A 20296-nucleotide genomic window follows, 5' to 3' on the forward strand; every position below is an offset into this window, starting at 1 on the left:
GGCTTGGGAGGACACAGGAGTCCAGGAATTTATCCATTTCTTCCAGATTTACTAGTTTATGTGCATAGAGTTGTTTGTAATATTCTCTGATGATGGTTTGAATTTCTGTGGAATCTGTGGTGATTTCCCCTTTATCATTTTTTATTGCATCTATTTGGTTGTTCTCTCTTTTCTTTTTAATCAATCTGGCTAGTGGTCTGTCTATTTTGTTGATCTTTTCAAAAAACCAGCTCTTGGATTTATTGATCTTTTGAAGGGTTTTTCGTGTCTCAATCTCCTTCAGCTCAGCTCTGATCTTAGTAATTTCTTGTCTTCTGCTGGGTTTTGAGTTTTTTTGATCTTGCTCCTCTAGCTCTTTAAATTTTGACGATAGGGTGTCAATTTTGGATCTCTCCATTCTCCTCATATGGGCACTTATTGCTATATACTTTCCTCTAGAGACTGCTTTAAATGTGTCCCAGAGGTTCTGGCACGTTGTGTCTTCATTCTCATTGGTTTCGAAGAACTTCTTTATTTCTGCCTTCATTTCGTTGTTTACCCAGTCAACATTCAAGAGCCAGTTGTTCAGTTTCCATGAAGCTGTGCGGTTCTGGGTCAGTTTCTGAATTCTGAGTTCTAACTTGATTGCACTATGGTCTGAGAGGCTGTTTGTTATGGTTTCAGTTGTTTTGCATTTGTTGAGCAGTGCTTTACTTCCAATTATGTGGTCAATTTTAGAGTAGGTGTGATGTGGTGCTGAGAAGAATGTGTATTCTGTGGATTTGGGGTGGAGAGTTCTGTAAATGTCCACCAGGTTTGCTTGCTCCAGGTCTGAGTTCAAGCCCTGGGTATCCTTGTTGATTTTCTGTCTGGTTGATCTGTCTAGTATTGACAGTGGAGTGTTAAAGTCTCCCACTATTATTGTGTGGGAGTCTAAGTCCTTCTGTAAGTCATTAAGAACTTGCCTTATGTATCTGGGTGCTCCTGTGTTGGGTCCATATATATGTTTATAAACATATGTTTAGGATCGTTAGCTCTTCTTGTTGTATCGATCCTTTTACCATTATGTAATGGCCTTCTTTGTCTCTTTTGATCTTTGTTGCTTTAAAGTCTATTTTATCAGAGATGAGAATTGCAACTCCTGCTTTTTTTTGCTTTCCATTAGCTTGGTAAATCTTCCTCCATCCCTTTATTTTGAGCCTTTGTGTATCCTTGCATATGAGATGGGTTTCCTGGATACAGCACACTGATGGGTTTTGGATTTTTATCCAATTTGCCAGTCTGTGTCTTTTGATTGGTGCATTTAGTCCATTTACATTTAGGGTTAATATTGTTATGTGTGAATTTGATACTGCCATTTTGATTCTAAGTGGCTGTTTTGCCTGTTAGTTGTTGTAGATTCTTCATTATGTTGAAGCTCTTTAGCATTCAGTGTGATTTTGGAATGGCTGGTACTGATTGATCCTTTCTATGTGTAGTGCCTCTTTTAGGAGCTCTTGTAAAGCAGGCCTGGTGGTGACAAAATCTCTGAGTACTTGCTTGTTCGCAAAGGATTTTATTCTTCCTTCACTTCTGAAGCTCAGTTTGGCTGGATATGAAATTCTGGGTTGAAAGTTCTTTTCGTTAAGAATGTTGAATATTGGCCCCCACTCTCTTCTGGCTTGTAGTGTTTCTGCCGAGAGATCTGCTGTGAGTCTGATGGGCTTCCCTTTGTGGGTGACCCGACCTTTCTCTCTGGCTGCCCTTAGTATTCTCTCCTTTATTTCAACCCTGTTGAATCTGACGATTATGTGCCTTGGGGTTGCTCTTCTTGCAGAATATCTTTGTGGTGTTCTCTGTATTTCCTGCAATTGAGTGTTGGCTTGTCTTGCTAGGTGGGGGAAATTTTCCTGGATGATGTCCTGAAGAGTATTTTCCAGCTGGGATTCATTCTCTTCGTCCCCTTCTGCTACACCTATCAAACGTAGGTTAGGTCTTTTCACATAGTCCCACATTTCTTGGAGACTTTGTTCATTCCTTTTTGCGCTTTTTTCTCTGATCTTGGTTTCTCGTTTTATTTCATTGAGTTGGTCTTCGACTTCAGATATTCTTTCTTCTGCTTGGTCAATTCAGCTATTGAAACTTGCGTTTGCTTCGCGAAGTTCTCGTATTGTGTTTTTCAGCTCCTTTAATTCATTCATATTCCTCTCTAAGGTATCCATTCTTGTTATCATTTCCTCGAATCTTTTTTCAAATCTTTTTTCAAGGTTCTTAGTTTCTTTGCATTGATTTAATACATGATCTTTTAGCTCACAAAAGTTTCTCATTATCCATCTTCTGAAGTCTAATTCCGTCATTTCATCACAGTCATTCTCCGTCCAGCTTTGTTCCCTTGCTGGTGAGGAGTTTTGGTTCTTTCTAGGAGGCGATGTGTTCTGGTTTCGGGTGTTTTCCTCCTTTTTGCGCTGGTTTCTTCCCATCTTTGTGGATTTGTCCACTGGTCGTCTGCGTAGTTGCTGACTTTTCATTTGGGTCTCTGAGTGGACACCCAGAATGTTGATGATGAAGTATTTCTGTTGCTTGGTTTTCCTTCTACCAGTCTAGCCCCTTCGCTGTACGACTGTTGAGGTCCGCTCCAGACCCTGCTTTTCTGGGGTGCACCTCTAGTAGCCGTGGCACAGCGAGGGATGCTACCAGTTTCTTTTTCTGCTCTCTTTGTCCCAGGATGATGCCTGCCTAATGACAGTCTTTTGGATATAGAGGGGTCAGGGAGCTGCTTGAGGAGACAGTTTGTACTTTATAGGGGTTTAATTGCTGAGCTGTGCACTCTGTTGTTCATTCAGGGCTGTTAGGCTGCTATGTTTGATTCTGCTGCAACACAGCTCATTAAACAACCCTTTTTTTTTTCTCAAATGCTCTGTGTTGAGGGGTTTGGGCTTTATTTTTGGATGTCGGATCAGGTGTCCTGCCCAGCTCAAAGGCAGACTAGCCACTGTTTGGCTGCCGAGGCTCCGCCCTGCTGTTGTGTGATTCGCGCTGTTCCTGCCGGCTCTGCTGTGGTCTCCGCCACGCCCTGCGGCGGAGTCTCTTCGTTGTAGCGTGTTGCCTCAGCAATGGCAGGCTGCGTCAGCAGTGGGCGTGTATCTCAGTAGGGACGGGTTGCCTCGGCAACGGCTGGCTGCGTCAGCAGTGGGCGTGTATCTCAGTTGGGGCGGGTTGCCTCGGCAACGGCTGGCTGCCTCAGCAGTGGGCGTGTTTATCAGTTGGGGCAGGTTGCCTCCGTAGTGGTGGACGCCCCTCCCCCACAGAGCGTCTCGGACCGTCTGCCCGGGATAGTTTGAAATCGCGGTTTTGTTCGTCCCACTGGGTATCCCAAACGATCTGTCCCTGCAATCCCCTGGGCTGGGCTACTGTGCAAGTCTCGTTCAGTCTCAAGTCCAGCCCTCTCAAGTCTCAGGTTGCCGGTTCAACAAGGCACCCGGACAAGCGTGCCCTGTGGGGATTGCTGGGTAGGGCCGGCCGCCGCCGCCCCGGCTGCCGGCTTAGCCAGGCAGACCTACTGCCTGGCGTCCCGTGTCTTTTTATACTTGGGAGTTTCCCCGTTCTGTGGGCAACAAAGATCAGTCTGGAAATGCAGCACTGACTCACCGTTTGCGAATTCAACGTGGGCTCCAATCCTGGGTTGTTCTCACAGCGCCATCTTGAGTCCCCACCTCACTTACAATTTTTTTAAATGAGATAACACATCAGGTGTCAGAACTTGCTTGAAGGGAGGTACCGGGAATAATTTGTGTTTGAGACGGGGTAGATATTGTAATTATATTAGTAGCTGGTGGAGATACAAGTTCTCTGACTGTGTGGGTAAAGAATAAGTGCTATGTCTGGGGAGGAATAACATGAGGAGAAATGCCAGATACAGGTGACGGGGGGATGGAGGCAGCAAACCACATTGCCAGGTTTGTACCTATGCAAAAATCCTGCATGATCTGCACATGTACCCCAGAACCTAAAGTACAATAATTTAAAAAAAAAAAAAAAAAAAAAAGAAGTACTACAATAAGAAGGGAAGAAAGGCTGAGTCTAGGTGGAGAAAAGAATCAACAGCCCTCTAGCCAAAGGAAGCCACAGGACTCAAACAACAGAACGGAAATCCTAATCCTTCTGTTTTGAGAAGAGAGAACTATAGTTGCTTCACTTCCTATTTCATGACAGAAGAACTGCGAACTTTTAAGGTCAGGAAATGTGGACATCTAGTGATTTCTGTAGTAGACAGCTTAAATTTCCCCAAGAAAGGAGAGACTTCTGTGCAGGTTCTAAAAGGAGACCAGCGGCCTGGGGTGAGGGTGGGGAGTAGATTGGAAATATGCGGGCTTTGGTTTAAGTTGGTTTAAGTTCATCATTGGCGGAGTTGCTGGATCCTTGGAAGCTTAGGTAAATGTGATTTTTATTAGACAGCAGTGGCATGCTTTAAAAAAAAAAAAAAAGCAATGAAAATTTAGCAAACCATTGAATTTGAGTTTTGACTTTGCTTCTAATATGCTGTGTGAATCCTTACAGTGTTCTTACCCTTTCTTTGTCTTAGTTTCCTTACTGATAAAATAGAGTAGTAATGCCTACCTCAAAAAATTCTTGCACATATTAAATAACATTCCTCTATGTATCTTAATGGCATTAGACATTAGGAGAAACATTTTGTGGAGGATTTGAAGTTGAGATCTTCAGCCAAGAAGTAGCTTTTCAATTTGCTAAGCTTAATGTAGGCAAGCCACTTAATTTTTCAGAACTTGTTTACTTATTTATAATATGGGAATAAAAATATGTCCAAGTCAGAGAAAGGCACTTTAAAAATGTTGTGGCCAAGCCACATGGAGATCAAAGGCACACTTTTCATGACTTCAAATGTGGCCCAGCCTAGGTCAGCCAACCCCCATCCAACCCTTAGACTCATAAACAAATCCACCTGAGGTCAGCTGAGCCACCCTATATGAGCCGAAACTTTAAGCATGAAAATAAACTCGGGAGACTGAGGCAGGAGAATTGCTTGAACCCAGGAGGCAGAGGTTGTGGTGAGCCGAGATTGCGCCATTGCACTCCAGCCTGGGTAACAAGAGTGAAACTCCTTCTCAAAAAAAGAAAGAAAAGCATGAAAATAAGAGCTTGTAGCTGTGTACCACTGGAGTTTTCTGGTTATCTTCTTTATAGCAAAATCTAACTGATGCAATCTCCATCTGGCCTCCCTCCAACTCCCTTTATTGTCCTTGGGCATATTGTCCATCCAGCAACCAGGATGATCTTGTTACAAGATTACACAGATTCCGTCACTCTTCTTCAGCCCCTGTGATGGTTTTCCAATGTGCTTCTGGAAAGAGAAAACGTCTTTAAAATGCTCAAAAGGCTCTACATGGTCTACTTTCCAATGAGGGCTGTGATTGCACTTGCTGTTACTTTCTCCCTTGCACACTCCATCTCAGCGTCTTTGCTATGCCTTCCCTAGGATCTCCCACTTATTACTCACTATGCCTGGAATGTTCTTTAACAGGTTTCCAAATGTATCACCACCTTACCTCTCTCAATCCCTCCCTGAAAACCTTACTTGAAATTTCAGCACTCCCCCAAGATATATTCCCTTTCATTCCTGTTTCACTTTTCTTCATAATACTTCTTCAACATCTAATGTACTATTTTCAATAGCTTTATTGAAATATAATTCACATCCCATAAAATTAATTCATTGAAAATGTACAGTTCAGTGGTTTTTGGTATATTCATAGATATTTACAACCATCACCTCAAAAAGAAAGCCTACACCCCTTAGCTATCGCTATCCCATGTCTGCATTCCCCTCAGCCCTAAGCAACCACAAGTCTCCTTTCTAGACTATGTAGATATTCTATCTCTGACATTCATTTTTTTCAAAGTCTAATTGTGAAATCATCATATCTTAAGAAAGGCAGATGATGGATAGATAGCCAGCCATGTCTTTAAAATAATAAAGTGAATGTCAAGTAACAACTAACCATATTTAAAAACTGAAGTTGTAATTTAAAAGTCTCCTGTTGCACCCAAATTATTTGGTAATGGTAATAATTATGACGCAGCTCAAAGATTAGCAAGTTTTTTTTAGATTATTTGAGAATCTCTACTAAGTGCTTTACCATATAAAATGCCTCAGAGCAGGGGTAATTCCTGAATAGTTGACAGCAGTGTTTCACCCTATCACGAAGGACCTCTATGACTTTATCATTCCGGAGGGTGAAGATAAAAGGATTGAGGAAAGGAGTTACTACTGAAACCATCAGGGAAACGACCGATTGTAATCAGCTGCCTGTGTTTGCTTGGGTTTCACATAGAGAAACAAGCAGCTGCCGTAGCTGATCACAACACAGGTGAAGTGGGAGGCACAGGTGGAGAAGGCTTTCCTCCAGCCAGAGGCTGACGGGATCTTGAGGATGGTGGAGATGATGTAAGTGTAGGAGACGATTGTAGGGATCAAAGAACCAAACAGAACAAAAACAGCCATTAAGAAGAGGATAAACTCTGAACAGAGTATTATTGCAGGATAGTTTGAACAATTGCCCTCGGTCACAGAAAAAATTGTTCACCACGTTTGATTTGAAGTAAGTAAGCTGAAACATGGCACAGACTGGCCAGATTTGAAAAAGGAACCCAAAAACCCATGACACAAGAACCACAATGTTGCAGGTGGGTCTGTTCACAATGATGTTGTACCTCAAAGGGTTACACACAGCCACATAGCGGTCCACAGCCATTGCTCCAAGTAATGCAAACTCTGTTGTCCCCACAGCAAGGTACAAGAAGAGCTGGACAACACAGGCAGACAAAGATATTGCCTGCATTCCAGGCAGCAGCAATCCCCAAAGCATCACAGGGATGATTATGGTTGTGACCAGAATCTCCAGGACAGAGAGGTGGCCAAGGAAGAAATACATGGGAGACTGCAGACGTTTATCCACACAGACAATCACGATGATGACCATGTTTCCCGTTAATGTCACCAAGTAGAAAAAGAATATAGCAAAAAGGATATGATGTAGTTCTTCAGAGCCAGGGAAGCCAAGGAGATAAAATTCAGTGGCACTAGAGTAATTAATCAACATTTAGTTCTAAGCCCTTGCTCCTTGTGAAATCCAGAAAGCAAAAGAGAGAGAACACTGCTTCTCATCCTAAAAATGATTAAAGACATTTCAGGTTGAAAAGACTTTCCTCTCCTACTCCTCAACTCCATAACCTGACTCTACTATTTTCTACACAAGGTTGATGTCAAATGCTTTATGAATATATATCTTCTGAAGATAAATGTTTATGTTCAAGATGATGAAATCCAGTCATGAATACAAAGTGATAAACATGGAAACCTGCCCACCCTGGCATGCACTCTCTCAATACACTGGACATCCTGCCTCCAACTCTGCTCTCATTGGCCACCTGTCTACTGCCATGATCACAACCTGTTCACTTACATCAATGCTTCTATCATCTTGGATGGAGCTAACTTGTCTTTTCTGCCTATTTTGTCTCCATTTGCAAATCCTAATGCATCTAAACAATTATAAGAAAGCATTTATAGCCAATCCACACAGGCACGGTTACTTTTGTCTTCTGTATCCTCTAAACATAGGCTCTATTTGCATTATGTTCATTTAAAAGTTTTCACCTGAGTTACATTTACCATTTAGGGGGGTGATGTTGGAAAGCGAGGTCTATCCAGGACATTGTCACATGGAAAGAGCCATTTTAAGAAAAAGTATTGAATCTTTCCCTGACTTCTGGGGTATTGGCTCCCTTAAGTGGATTACCTACTTCTTCTTCCTTAGTTTTATAATGAAAACCATCCCCACCTCTTATCTAAGTGAATGTGTCTCCCACACACAGGCAGAGTCTGGGCAATTCCCAATTAACAATTTCTAGCTCTCAGATTTTGATTCCTCTTGTCACCAGATGGCAAAGAGGAGAAGGAGAAATCCAGGAGTGAAGAGGCTGGAACTTTAATCCCCAACTCCCAACACAGCCTCCTCCTAGGGCCAGGACACAAGAAAACAGCTATGGGGTAGAGGTAACATATCCTCTGTGTTGCCCAGTTCTCAGCACCTGTTTCAACAGAGACAAGACCTTCAAATGGGAAGTCTGTGCCTGCATCCAACTTACCATAGTCTCAGTCTGTTAGAGCAGCTTGGAAGTTCCACAAATATCTGCTCCTCTGTGACTGCCTATTTTCTCCAGAGTCCTGGGGTAATGAAAAGTGTCAGAAGACACCAAAATGGATCACTCTGAACTCCATAGAATGTCTGGACTCCTTCCCTTATCACATTCAGTTATTTACTCAAATGTTTCCTCTTCATGGGCCCCTTCCCATTCAGCTTCTCTAAAACAATATAGGCATACCTTTCCTCTCAAACCTGTTAGGCTATATTTTTCTTACTAACTGTCCTCACCAATATTTCCAATCATATTATACTATTACTTCTTTATTAATTTATCATCAAAATCCTATATTTAATTAAATACTTCATAGGTGGATCATTTCTCTTTCTTGTTCATTTTATCTCTCTTATATTACCAGTGCCAAGAACAGAGTCTGACATTAGAACAGAATATGCACTCTATATTTTATTTTATTTTATTTTATTTTTGAGACGGCATTTCACTCTTGTTACCCAGGCTGGAGTGCAATGGTGCGATCTCAGCTCACCGCAACTTCTGCCTCCTGGGATCAGGCAATTCTCCTGCCTCAGCCTCCCGAGTAGCTGGGATTACAGGCACGCGCCACCATGCCCAGCTAATTTTTTGTGTTTTTAGTAGAGACGGGGTTTCACCATGTTGACCAGGATGGTGTCGATGTCTTGACCTCGTGATCCACCCGCCTCGGCCTCCCAAAGTGCTGGGATTACAGGCGTGAGCCACCGCGCCCGGCCAATAAATACATTTTTAAGTCTATTTATGTTGACCAGGATGGTCTCGCTCTCTTCACCTCATGATCCACCCTCCTTGGCCTCCCAAAGTGCTGTGATTACAGGCGTGAGCCACCACGCCCAGCCACACTCTATATTTTAAATTAATATATCAGTGAATAGATTTTTTTAGAAATCAGTGAATGAACAAGGACTATAAGCCTGACTCTCCTTCTCTCCATTCATTCTTCTTTGAAGCAACATAAAGTCAACCTGCAATCCCTCTCCCTGGAGCTCCCCACCAATGTGGCAGGTAGATACATGGAAGGAATGGGAAGAAATCAGAGAGCAGGGACTTGGGTAGCAGCGAAGCATTTTGCTTCTCACCAGTACAGGGCAGAGAAGAAATGATTCTGCACTCTGCTCTGGAGGGAGGCTTTGCTGTAGAGCTCATCCTCTGTGCAACCCCCTGTCCAGGCTTCAGGCTCTAGGTATCCTTGTTCTAGGAGGCAGCGAAGCCCTGGTCCTTCATCATGTTGCTCTCCTACTCTCCACAGACAGGAACCTCCTCTGGAAGACACTCACCTCTGGAGAAGCAGCCTGGACTGGAAAGTTCTACCGCTCCCCAGGGACAAGCCCAGGTTATCTCCCTCCCAGTTAGTGCTGAGCTATGCTCAGGAGACAGGGACAGCTGCTTCTGTCTCCGTTCAGAGTCTGTCCTTGCTTAGACAGAAGCTTAGGCAAAAGTCCAGGAATACGAGTGCTGAGGAGAGAGTCCAACTGTCTCTATCTCTCTCCTTCTCTTTGCTTCCTTCTCTCACTTCCTTGTCTGTCTCCAAGGATAATTATTCACTGAGGAACAATTTGTATAAGTTCATAGACACACCAGGGATGCTGTCAAGGAAAAGCTGCCAAAAACATTTACCCTTCCCTCCTGAGGTTAATCAAGTTTTAGAACACCGAAAAGTTGTCTAACGGGCAAACTTGAAATCTCCCTTGTCAGGAACCTCTCAACACTGTTCAGGCTCTAAGTTATCACCATACAACCCAGGCTGTGAATGGTTAGTCCCTGAGCTGCTCCATGCCTCTCCCTGATTCCACATGGCCCTATGGATCCTAAGCTCCCTACCTGCTTTGATGGCCCCACTATTGACTCCAAGGCACATAGAAAAATTCTAGAGGCCACCAAATGAAATTTTATCACATTTTCTCTTCATTTCCAAGTATTATGAAGCACAGCTTTCCAGATGATCTCTGCATTCCTTCTATCAGAAACCCTCTGCCTATGGGAACCCTGGTAAGTAATAGATGGGATCTACCACCTGCTCCAACCTCATGGACAGTTAATGCTACAGCCCATTCCAATGTCTGCAACATGCAACTGTGGCTTCTCGGTCATGGGAACTGTGCTGACAACTGCCCAGGCGGCTGTGCTGAGTCATGTTATGACAGGTAGAGAAATGTGAAGGAAGGGTGCTGAGAAATGAGGAAGTCCAAGGAGGATGGAACTTCTGTCTGAGAGAGCAAATTACAGAACCAAATTCCCTAAGTCAAGGAATGGTTCAGTTTCTCCAGACATATTTCCAGGGTTATTAACTACACTTTGGCAGAGTGGAAAATGCAACAGTAGAAAGGAATGTAAAATAGTAAAACCCATGGGAAAATGTTTGCTTCTTATTAACTTAAATATACATCTACTCTGTGACCCAGCAATTCTATTTCTAGGTAGTTGCATAATACAAATGAAAACATGTTCTCACAAATATTTGTTATAATATTCATTATATATTATAGCTAATAATGACAAAAAATAAATACCCATCAATAAGATAATTCAATATTCATATGATGAAATACTATTCAGCAATGATTCACTACTTGCTAATTCAGTGATCCCAGAGACTTCATAAGACATAACTAATCCACATAATGAGAGTCAACTACGTGTTTATATAAGAGAATAATGGTCAGGAGAAAAAGTAACAAAGTACTGATGGATACAACATAAACAAATTTCAAATACATTACACTACATAAAATGATCTGACATCAAAATATGTTTACTGTATGATCCTAACATAACATGCTCTAGAATGAACAAAATCCATAAAAGAAACCCCATAAGTATTCAATATAGTACTGGAAGTTCTAGCCAGAGCAATCAAGCAAGAAAAAGAAATAAAGGGTATTCAAATAGGAAAGGTGGAAGCCAAATTGTCTCTATTTGCAGACGACATGATTGTATATCTAGAAGATCCCATCATCTCAGCCCAAAATATCCTGAAACTGAAAAGCAACTTCAGCAAAGTCTCAGGTTACAAAATCAATGTGCAAATATCACAAGTATTCCTATACACCAATAACAGACTTAAAGAGAGCCAAATCAAGAATGAACTACCATTCACAATTGCTACATAGAGAATAAAATACCTAGGAATACAACTTACAAGGAATGTAAAGGACCTCTTCAAGGAGAACTACAAACCACTGCTCAACGAAATAAGAGAGGACACAAACAGATGGAGAAACATTCCATGTTCGTGTTAGGAAGAATCAATATCATGAAAATGGCCATACTGCCCAAAGTAATTTATAGATTCAATGCTATCTCCATCAAGCTACAAATGACCTTCACAGAACTGGAAAAAAACCACCTTAAACTTTATATGGAACCAAAAGAGAGCCCACATAGCCAAGTCAATTCTAAGTAAAAAGAACACAGCAGGATGCATCACACTACCGGACTTCAAACTTACTACAAGTCTACAGTAATCAAAACAGCATGGTACTGGTGTCAAAACAGAGATATAGACCAATGGAACAGAACAGAAGCCTCGGAGGCAACACAACTTATCTACAACCATCTTATCTTTGAAAAACCTGACAAAAATAAGCAATGGGGAAAGAATTTTCTGTTTAATAAATGGTGTTGGGAAAACTGCCTAGCTATGTACAGAAAGCAGAAACTGGACCCCTTCCTGACACCTTACACTAAAACTAACTCCAGATGGATTAAAGACTTAAACATAAGATGTAACACCATAAAAACCCTAGAAGAAAATCTAGGCAAAACCATTCAGGACATAGGAGTAGGCAAGGACTTCATGACCAAAACACCAAAAGCATTGGCAACAAAAGCCAAAATAGACAAATGGAACCTAATCAAACTCCACAGCTTCTGCACGGCAAAAGAAACAGTCATTAGAGTGAATTGGCAACCAACAGAATGGGAAAAAATTTTGCAGTTTGCCCATCTGACAGAGGGATGATATCCAGAATTCACAAAGAACTAAAACAGATTTACAAGAAAAAAACAAGCCCATTCAAAAGTGGGCAAAAGATAAGAACAGACACTTTACAAAAGAAGACATACATGAGGCCAACAAACATGAAAAAATGCGCATCATCACTGCTCATTAGAGAAATGCAAATCAAAACTACACAGAGATACCATCTCACGCCAGTTAGAATGGTGATCATTAAAAAATCTGGAGACAACAGATGCTGGAAAGGATGTGGAGAAATATGAACACTTTTACACTGCTGATGGGAGTGTAAATTAGATCAACCATTGTGGAAGACAGTGTGGCGATTCCTCAAGGACCTAGAAATAAAAATTCCATTTGACCCAGCAATGCCATTACTGGGTATATATCCAGAGGATTATAAATCATTCTAGTATAAGGACATATGAACACGAATGTTCATTGCAGCACTGTTTATGATAGCAAAGACCTGGAACCAACCCAAATACCCATCAGTGATAGACTGGACAGGGAAAATGTGGCACATATACACCATGGAATATTATGCAGCCATCAAAAACGATGAGTTCGTGTCCTTTGTAGGGACATGGATGAACCTGGAGACCATCATTCTCAGCAAACTGACACAAGAACAAAAAACAAAATACCGCATGTTCTCACTCATAGGTGGGTGTTGAACAATGAGAACACATGGATACAGGGAGGGGAGTGCTACACACTGGGGTCTGCTGGGGGAATAGGGGAGGGACAGCGGGGGGTGGGGAGTTGGGGAGAGATAGCATGGGGAGAAATGCCAGATATGGGTGAAGGGAAGGAAGACAGCAAATCACACTGCCATGTGTGTACCTATGCAACTATCTTGCATGTTCTTCATATGTACCCCAAAACCTAAAATACAATAAAAAAAAATTTAAAAACACAGACACAGGACAAAAAAAAAAAAAAGAAAAGAAAGAAACCCCACAAGGATTGTCTTTGTTCTGGGAGGAAATTGACTGTGAAAGATTATGAGACTATTCTTAGCTATTATCCCTTTTTAAATTGCTGAAATATATTTGGCCTAATAAATATGTTAGGCCTCCAAATTAATGAGAGATATTGGTCTGTGGTTTGCATTTTCTGTAAGGTTCTTGTCATGTTTAAGTTACCATAAATTAATGAAAAAATAAGCCCTCTTTTTCTATTTTATGGGAAAAAAAATTTGTATTATTTTCTCCTAAACTGTTTGGCAAAAGTCATCATTGAGTACACTTAGGCCAGGAGTTTTATTTGTGAGAAAGTTTTTAATTACAGGTTGAATGTATTTAATAGCTATGTGACTATTCAGAATTTCCACTTCGGTTTGTGTCCATTTTGAAAAATTGTGTTCAAGTAAATTGCTTAGTTCATCTAAACCGTTGGATTTATTGGCATAAAGTTGCTCATATTCACTTTCACGCTTTCACGGTTCACTGTCTCCATCATGATATCCCTTGTTTTCACTTCTGATATTGGTACTTTGTGTACTTTTGTTTCCTTGATTATTCTTGCTAGGAATTTATTCATTTTATTAAATTTTTTCGGAGACATTATTTGGGCTTTATTGATTTTTTTCTATTTCTTTTCTGGTTTATATTTTAAGTTCACAAGGCAGTTTTTCCTGTGTATGTCTTCAAGTGGCTTTTCATAAGAACATCAGTCATATACTTAGGAGTCCACCCTACTCCATTATGACCTCATATTACCTAATAACACCTGCAACAACCTTGTCTCCAAATAAGTTCACATTCTAAGGTACTGGGGTTAAGTCTACTAGGGATGAATTTGGAGGCACAAAATCCAACCATAATAGACATCTTGATTGCCACTGACTCGGGATAATTATGAATAGAGCTACTATAAATATTTATGTAGTATTAGCATTGTTAACTATACGCACAGTGTTATACATCAGATCTCTAGAACCTACTCATCTTGTATTATTAAAACTTTATACCCATTGAACAGCAATTTCCCATTTTCCACGGAAACATCACTCTATTTTCTGCTCTTAAGAGTTTGACTATTCTAGGTACCTTATATATGTGGGATATTTTCCTTCTGTTTATTTCACTAGCATGTCCTCTAGGTTCATCCATGTTGTCAAGTATGGCAAATGCTTTCTTTTTTAAGAAAATGGCCTTCTTTTTATGGCAGTTTCAGCTTTCAGCTCTTGCATGTAAGTTTTCAATTCATTTTGAGTTGATTTACAGAAGAGAGCTGAAATGCGGCATAGACTGACCAGATTTCAGAAAGGAACCCAATCAATAATACAATTACCAATGAGATGCAGTATGTCTTTTCATAATGATGTTTCACTTCAAAGAGTTACAGAGAGTCACATAATGGCTCACAGCCATCACTCCCACTAATGCAAATTTTGTGTACCCCCCAAAACAACATTCATATAGAGTTGGGCAACACATATCATCTAAGGTATTGTTTGAATCATGGAAAGTAACAATCACTGCGCATCGGGGGAACAGCAACATATGTGATGAGTATCTCCATGATAGACAGGTAGCCAAGGAATAAATATAGGAGGAATGGAAGGCATTTATCTACACATTCTATGATGATTAGGTAATTTCTTGTTACAATCACTGACAAAGAAAGAAAAGGGTAACAAATAGGACATGGCATAGTTATTGAGAGTCGGGGAACCCTAAGAAAGAAAATTCAGTAGCACCAGTGTGACTCCCATATATTTAGTCCTGAGAGTTTGCTCCTTGTGAAATGGAAAGAGCAGGAAAAAAAAAACAGATGAGACTGCTTCTGATCATGAAAAGATTAAAGATATTTCCAGATTGAGAAAATATTCCCCTCCTGCTTCTAGGGTCCACACCACGACTCTATACAAGGTTGACACTAAATGTTTTATCAAGGGTAGATAGGTAGGTAGAAAGGTGGATAAATGTATATGTCCAAGAAAATAAGCACTGATCACCAACACTGCACCACAGGCATGAAAACCCATCCACAAAAGCACACACTGTTTCTCGATTCACTGGACATCTTTGTTGTGGTTCACTCAGGATGGTGGCAGAAATATTAAAGAAACGTTATGGAATATAGTCACAAACACTTTTGGAAGGTCTAAGGATTTTTCGTTATTTGGCTGAAATCAGCCTTGTCCCTTTAGTTAAATAATTAGATAAACTCCCCACATTTCTTTGTCTCCACTCTAACTAGCTTGTTTACTCATGTAACCTTTGCGCTGGATGACCCTCGGGGGAAGGTAGACCAAGAAAATTATTCTTTAGTGGTGTTCATTCTAGGCATCAGTATCTGAGCTTTAATCTTTTCAATAACTACTCTCTTAACCGTGTTAATTATCCACAAGTGTATTTATGCTAAGCTTTTGTTGTTAAATCTATACTGAATAAATGTGAGGAAGAACTAGTGGGGGTCGTGTAGCTGCCATCTCACTCTGTAGGAAGCACACGACCCCCTTGTCCACTAGTTCACTGTACCGTGTATGTGAGTGCATTTATTCATCTGTCACACAACTGGGGTCTGTAGGACAGACCCCAGCAGGTGGTAACCCCAATGTGACCAATGTCACAGATGGTGCCTCACATGGGGCACAAACCTATGACTTTGGGATTAAGAGTCTTATGCTCTACTGACTGAGCTAGCTGGGCCACTTACAATATTTACGGGCTGAGTAGAAATATTTTCCAGTGCCAGAATCAGGACTCCAATCTCAGCTCTCTAAATGCTAGTAAATTTAGATTGAGTGATTTAATTATGTGGACTCCACCAGATTGCCACTTTTTTGGGCCAGATTGTCTACAAAACATCTTAGCTCCAACTCTGCTCTAACTAGCTACTCTACTTCCCTGATTACAACCTGCTTATCAATACCATGTCTTCCATCCTGAACGGAAACTGTCTTTTCTACATACTATATCCCTGTCATGCAAAAACCTACTGCATCTCAACAGTTATATAAAAGTATTTTTAGCAAGTCCTACCCAGATATGATTACTTCTTTCCTGAGTGTGGGTGCTATGGTTTGGCTGTGTCCTCACCCAGAATCTCATCTTGAATCGTAATCCCCATAATCCCCAAGTATCAAGGGCAGGACCAGGTGGAGGTAGTTGGATCATGAGGGTGGGTTTCTCCCATGCTGTTCTCATGATAGCGAGTGAGGCTCAGGAGATCTGATGGTTTCATAAGTATCTGGTATTTCCCCTCCTTGCACTCCCTCTGTCCTGCCACCCTGGGAAGAAGGTCCTTGCTTCTCCTTGGCCTTTCACCATGATTGTAAGTTTCCTGAGACCTCCCCAGCAATGCAGAACCATGAGTCAATTAAACCTTTTTCCTTTATAAATTGTGAATTCACCTACTCAAAATTTATTTGTAACTGTAAAATCATTATCTGTAGTTTGTCTAGGGTCACTGGCTGACATGTACAAGCATGACTTGTTTTCAGCTGAGATAGAACAAGATATTCTGCCTTCTTCTTTCTGTTCTCATCCTATAAACAAGTGTCCTTCTGGTGGTCTTCAGTGCCACATTTTTGGGGGGGATTTTGTACTTTTTGCTGATTATTTTGCTTTTTGAAATGGCTCCTAAGCATGACGTCAAAGTTCTGTCTAGTGTTCCTAATGCAAGAAGGCTGTGATGTGCCTTACAGCAAAAATGCATGTGTTAAGTATGCCGCGTTCAGGTATAAGGTATAGTGCTGTGAGCCATGAGCTCTGTGTTAATAAATCAACAATATATATTAAATAAGGTGTCTTTAAGAGGAAACATTACATTTTAAAAAGGTAATGTATTGATCAGTTGGCAAAAATATTGTAACAAGAGGCTCACAGTAACCTATCCCTGTAATCCCTAAGAGCAATGATTCAGTATGCATTAATTCAGTATTCCTGGAGACTAGGACCTGTAACTACCACAAATAATGAGAACCAACTATACATTCATGAGAAAATGATACTTAGAAATGAAAAATAACAAACTACTGATACATACAAGATGGACGAATCTCAGATCCATGACACTGAATGAGAGAAGCCAGACAACAAAGAACGCATACTATGACTCCATCACATAATGCTCTAGATTAGGCAAAAATCATCATAATCCATGTTTAAAGAAATCCCAACAGTGATTGCTTTGTTCCTGAGAGAATAAACTTAGAGAGATTAAGAGGAAATGGTGGAATATATTCTCTCTTGCATAATTGCCATATTCTATTTGCTAAGTTTTTATTCAGGATGTTTATGGTTATGAGAGATGTTGGCCTGGAGTTCTACTTTCTTGTAAGGTCTTTGTCAGGTTTTGGTATCAAGGTAATTTTGGTTATCATCAAACAAACTGGGAAGTATGTCTTTTTTATTTTATGGAAAAATATTATTTCTTCCTACATTGCTAAGAAGTGTTAATCAGTGAGAACATCTAGGCCAGTAATTGCCTTTATAGAAATATTTTATTTATTTTTTAATTGTTTTAAGTGTATTTTCTTTTATTGACTTAAAACAAATTTTAAATGTTGGCTCTTGAAGAAAAAAATTCTCCTAGTAAATATTATGCATAATGATTGTCCAAAAATGTATACAGCTGTTTTCTAACATATTTATATACATAGTGGTTCACTTAAGACCAGCCCTGTTAGAATCTTCTGAATATAATGTGCTCTTAATCTATAAATTGGCTACCCTCAGTATGTAAAATATATAGGCATGTATGTTATACATACAAAGTAAAAAATATAAAAAGGAAACATGGAAGAAAAAAGAAAGTGTCCTTTCCTATAAGATCCAGACAGAAAGTCATTATAATTAGTTGGACCATGGAAAATATCTGAAGGATTTCAGTTTTGGCAAATACTTTTCAGGAAAATATCCAAGCTGTGAGAACACTAAATGTCTATTTTAATAATTTAGTAAAGGTTTCTATTCAAACATTCAGTGAAGATGTTGCAGTCTTCTATGTAGAAAAGAAGACTTTTGGAGTATCTGTTAAAAGCAAAGAGCTGCTCATTTTTAACAGGTTAGTAATAATCTTTTAATCAAGTATATGTCATGCAGAGACTCAGAGCCTCATCCAATAGTGTTTGAGTATGTCTGATGGAAGATTTCAATAGTGAGGATCCAAATTCTTTCTAGATCTTAGAGGGAATGGGGCAAGATGTTACGGCAATGGAGGGGGTCAGTCCCAAAGGTAGCTGGCCTAACCTTAACTGTAGATGTTAAAAATTAAAAAAGAAAGAAAGAAACCACAGATGCTTCCATAGTATTGTTTTAGCTGCATTTTCTTTATTTTAAGCCATAGGTCTATTTGGAGGGTCATGCAGCAAGCGGCTTCTAATAAACTCAAAGTCTATGAATAGTGTCATCGCATTAAGAGACAGAATTGCTGGATTCTCTCATTATGTAAGAAGCTCGCTTCTTGGGAACATATGCGTTGGTAATATTTATGGGATACCTGAGATGTACCTTGCTCCAATTAACATTACCATGCTACTCACTATAAAAAAGCCCAAGGACACACTGCAGAAGATACTAGGGTCACCACTTTCTGGAGACTGAGTTGTAACCCAACCCATTGACTTCATCACAGCTTTCTTCCATGTAGAATAACGAATTTCACTTTCCTCAGCATTAATCTGAGGTTCAAACCGCTCCATCGTGATGGTAGACAAATCCTCAGGTTCGAGACTCCACACGCCGACTCCTTCCGCAGCCCCTGCTGCCATGGCGGCACCCAGTGCAGTGGTTTCAGGCATCAGGGACTTAACTACTGGAATATACAGAATGTCTGCTTGTAGCTGCATAAGGATTTTGTTGCTGGTCATTCCTCCATCTACCTGCAAATGACTGAGTGGAATTCCACAGTCTCGATTCATGGCATCCAAAATCTCTCGAGTTTGGAAACAAACAGCTTCTAATGCAGCAAAAGCAATATGGCATTTATTGGTGAACTGAGTGAGTCCACAGATTATCCCCCTTGCACTGGGCTCCCAATAAGGTGCATATAACCCCGAAAATGCTGGGACGAAGTAGCAGCCATAAGAAGTACCTACTTCTTTAGCAAGTTTTTCAATTTCTTCTGAGGTCTTTATAATTCCAAGATTGTCTCTTAGCCAGCGAATAACAGCACCAGCTATAGCTACAGAACCTTCCAATGCATAATATACCGGTTTGTCTCTGCCAAGTTTGTAAGCCACTGTGGTGAGAAGACCATGATCAGAAAATACACATGTACGGCCTGTATTACATAGTAAGAAACATCCCGTTCCATACGTATTTTTGGCTTGTCCATTCTGGAAGCACATTTGTCCCACCAATGCAGCAGACTGGTCCCCTAAACACCCAGATATTGGCACACCTTCCAGGGCCCCAGCTTTCATTAGGCCATAGATCTCAGAAGAACTCCGGACATTTGGAAGAATTTCCATTGGAATTCCAAAAAATTCACAGAGCTGTTTATCCCATTCCAAAGAATGAATGTTGAAAAGCATAGTCCTGCTTGCATTTGTTACATCCGTATTGTGGACCCCTCCATTGACTCCTCCCGTCAAACTCCAAATAAGCCATGAATCAATAGTTCCAAAAAGCGCTCGTTTTTCTTCAACAGCCTTTCGAACTTTTCTCACATTGTCAAGGAGCCAACGAAGTTTCACGGCGCTGAAGTAAGTGCTAAGTGGAAGGCCTGTCTTGGACTTGACAAAGTTGTTACTTCTTGGAATTCTTTTACCAAGACTCTCAACGGTAGACTGGGTTCTTAGGTCAAGCCACACCACAGCATTGTAGAGAGGCTCTCCAGTTAACTTGTCCCAGACTACAGTGGTTTCTCTCTGGTTGCTGACGCCAATAGCTTTGATGTTGGAAATATCAATATTGAGCTGTCCGAGTTTCTCACATGTTTTCTCTATACACTCATAGACAGAATGCAGAATTTCCTTCGGGTCTTGTTCCACCCATCCTTCTCTGGGAAACTCTTGTTTTATTTCCACTTGATGATGACTGAGCAGTTCAGCTGTTTTTGAACTGAAAACCAAAAAGCGTGTGGAACTGGTGCCCTGGTCCACCGCCCCTACCAATGGCCCCAAAACTGACTTATTTGAGGCTGCCATGAAACCAGCTTCAGGTCTGCGGGTGATTGTGGCTGGTTTCCCGGGTGACGGCGGCG

General features: G+C 40.7%; 1 protein-coding gene and 1 pseudogene across 2 annotated transcripts; both read right to left on the reverse strand.

The window, feature by feature from the left end:
- Nucleotides 1–4692: 4692 nt before the first annotated feature.
- Nucleotides 4693–8766, reverse strand: OR9A4 (olfactory receptor family 9 subfamily A member 4). The gene is given in 3 exon segments (XM_017975570.4): nucleotides 4693–6268; nucleotides 6271–6500; nucleotides 6502–8766. Coding segments are annotated over 3 exon segments (990 nt in total). The 5' UTR covers nucleotides 7077–8766; the 3' UTR covers nucleotides 4693–6083.
- A 9629-nt stretch (nucleotides 8767–18395) lies between these two features.
- On the reverse strand, nucleotides 18396–20258 carry LOC100392202 (glycerol kinase pseudogene; annotated as a pseudogene). The gene has a single exon (XR_013523765.1). The product of XR_013523765.1 is annotated as a glycerol kinase pseudogene (transcript).
- Between the last annotated feature and the right edge of the window lie 38 nt (nucleotides 20259–20296).

This window comes from Callithrix jacchus, chromosome 11 (assembly GCF_049354715.1).
Source record: "Callithrix jacchus isolate 240 chromosome 11, calJac240_pri, whole genome shotgun sequence".
Classification (NCBI taxonomy): Eukaryota; Metazoa; Chordata; class Mammalia; order Primates; family Cebidae; genus Callithrix; species Callithrix jacchus.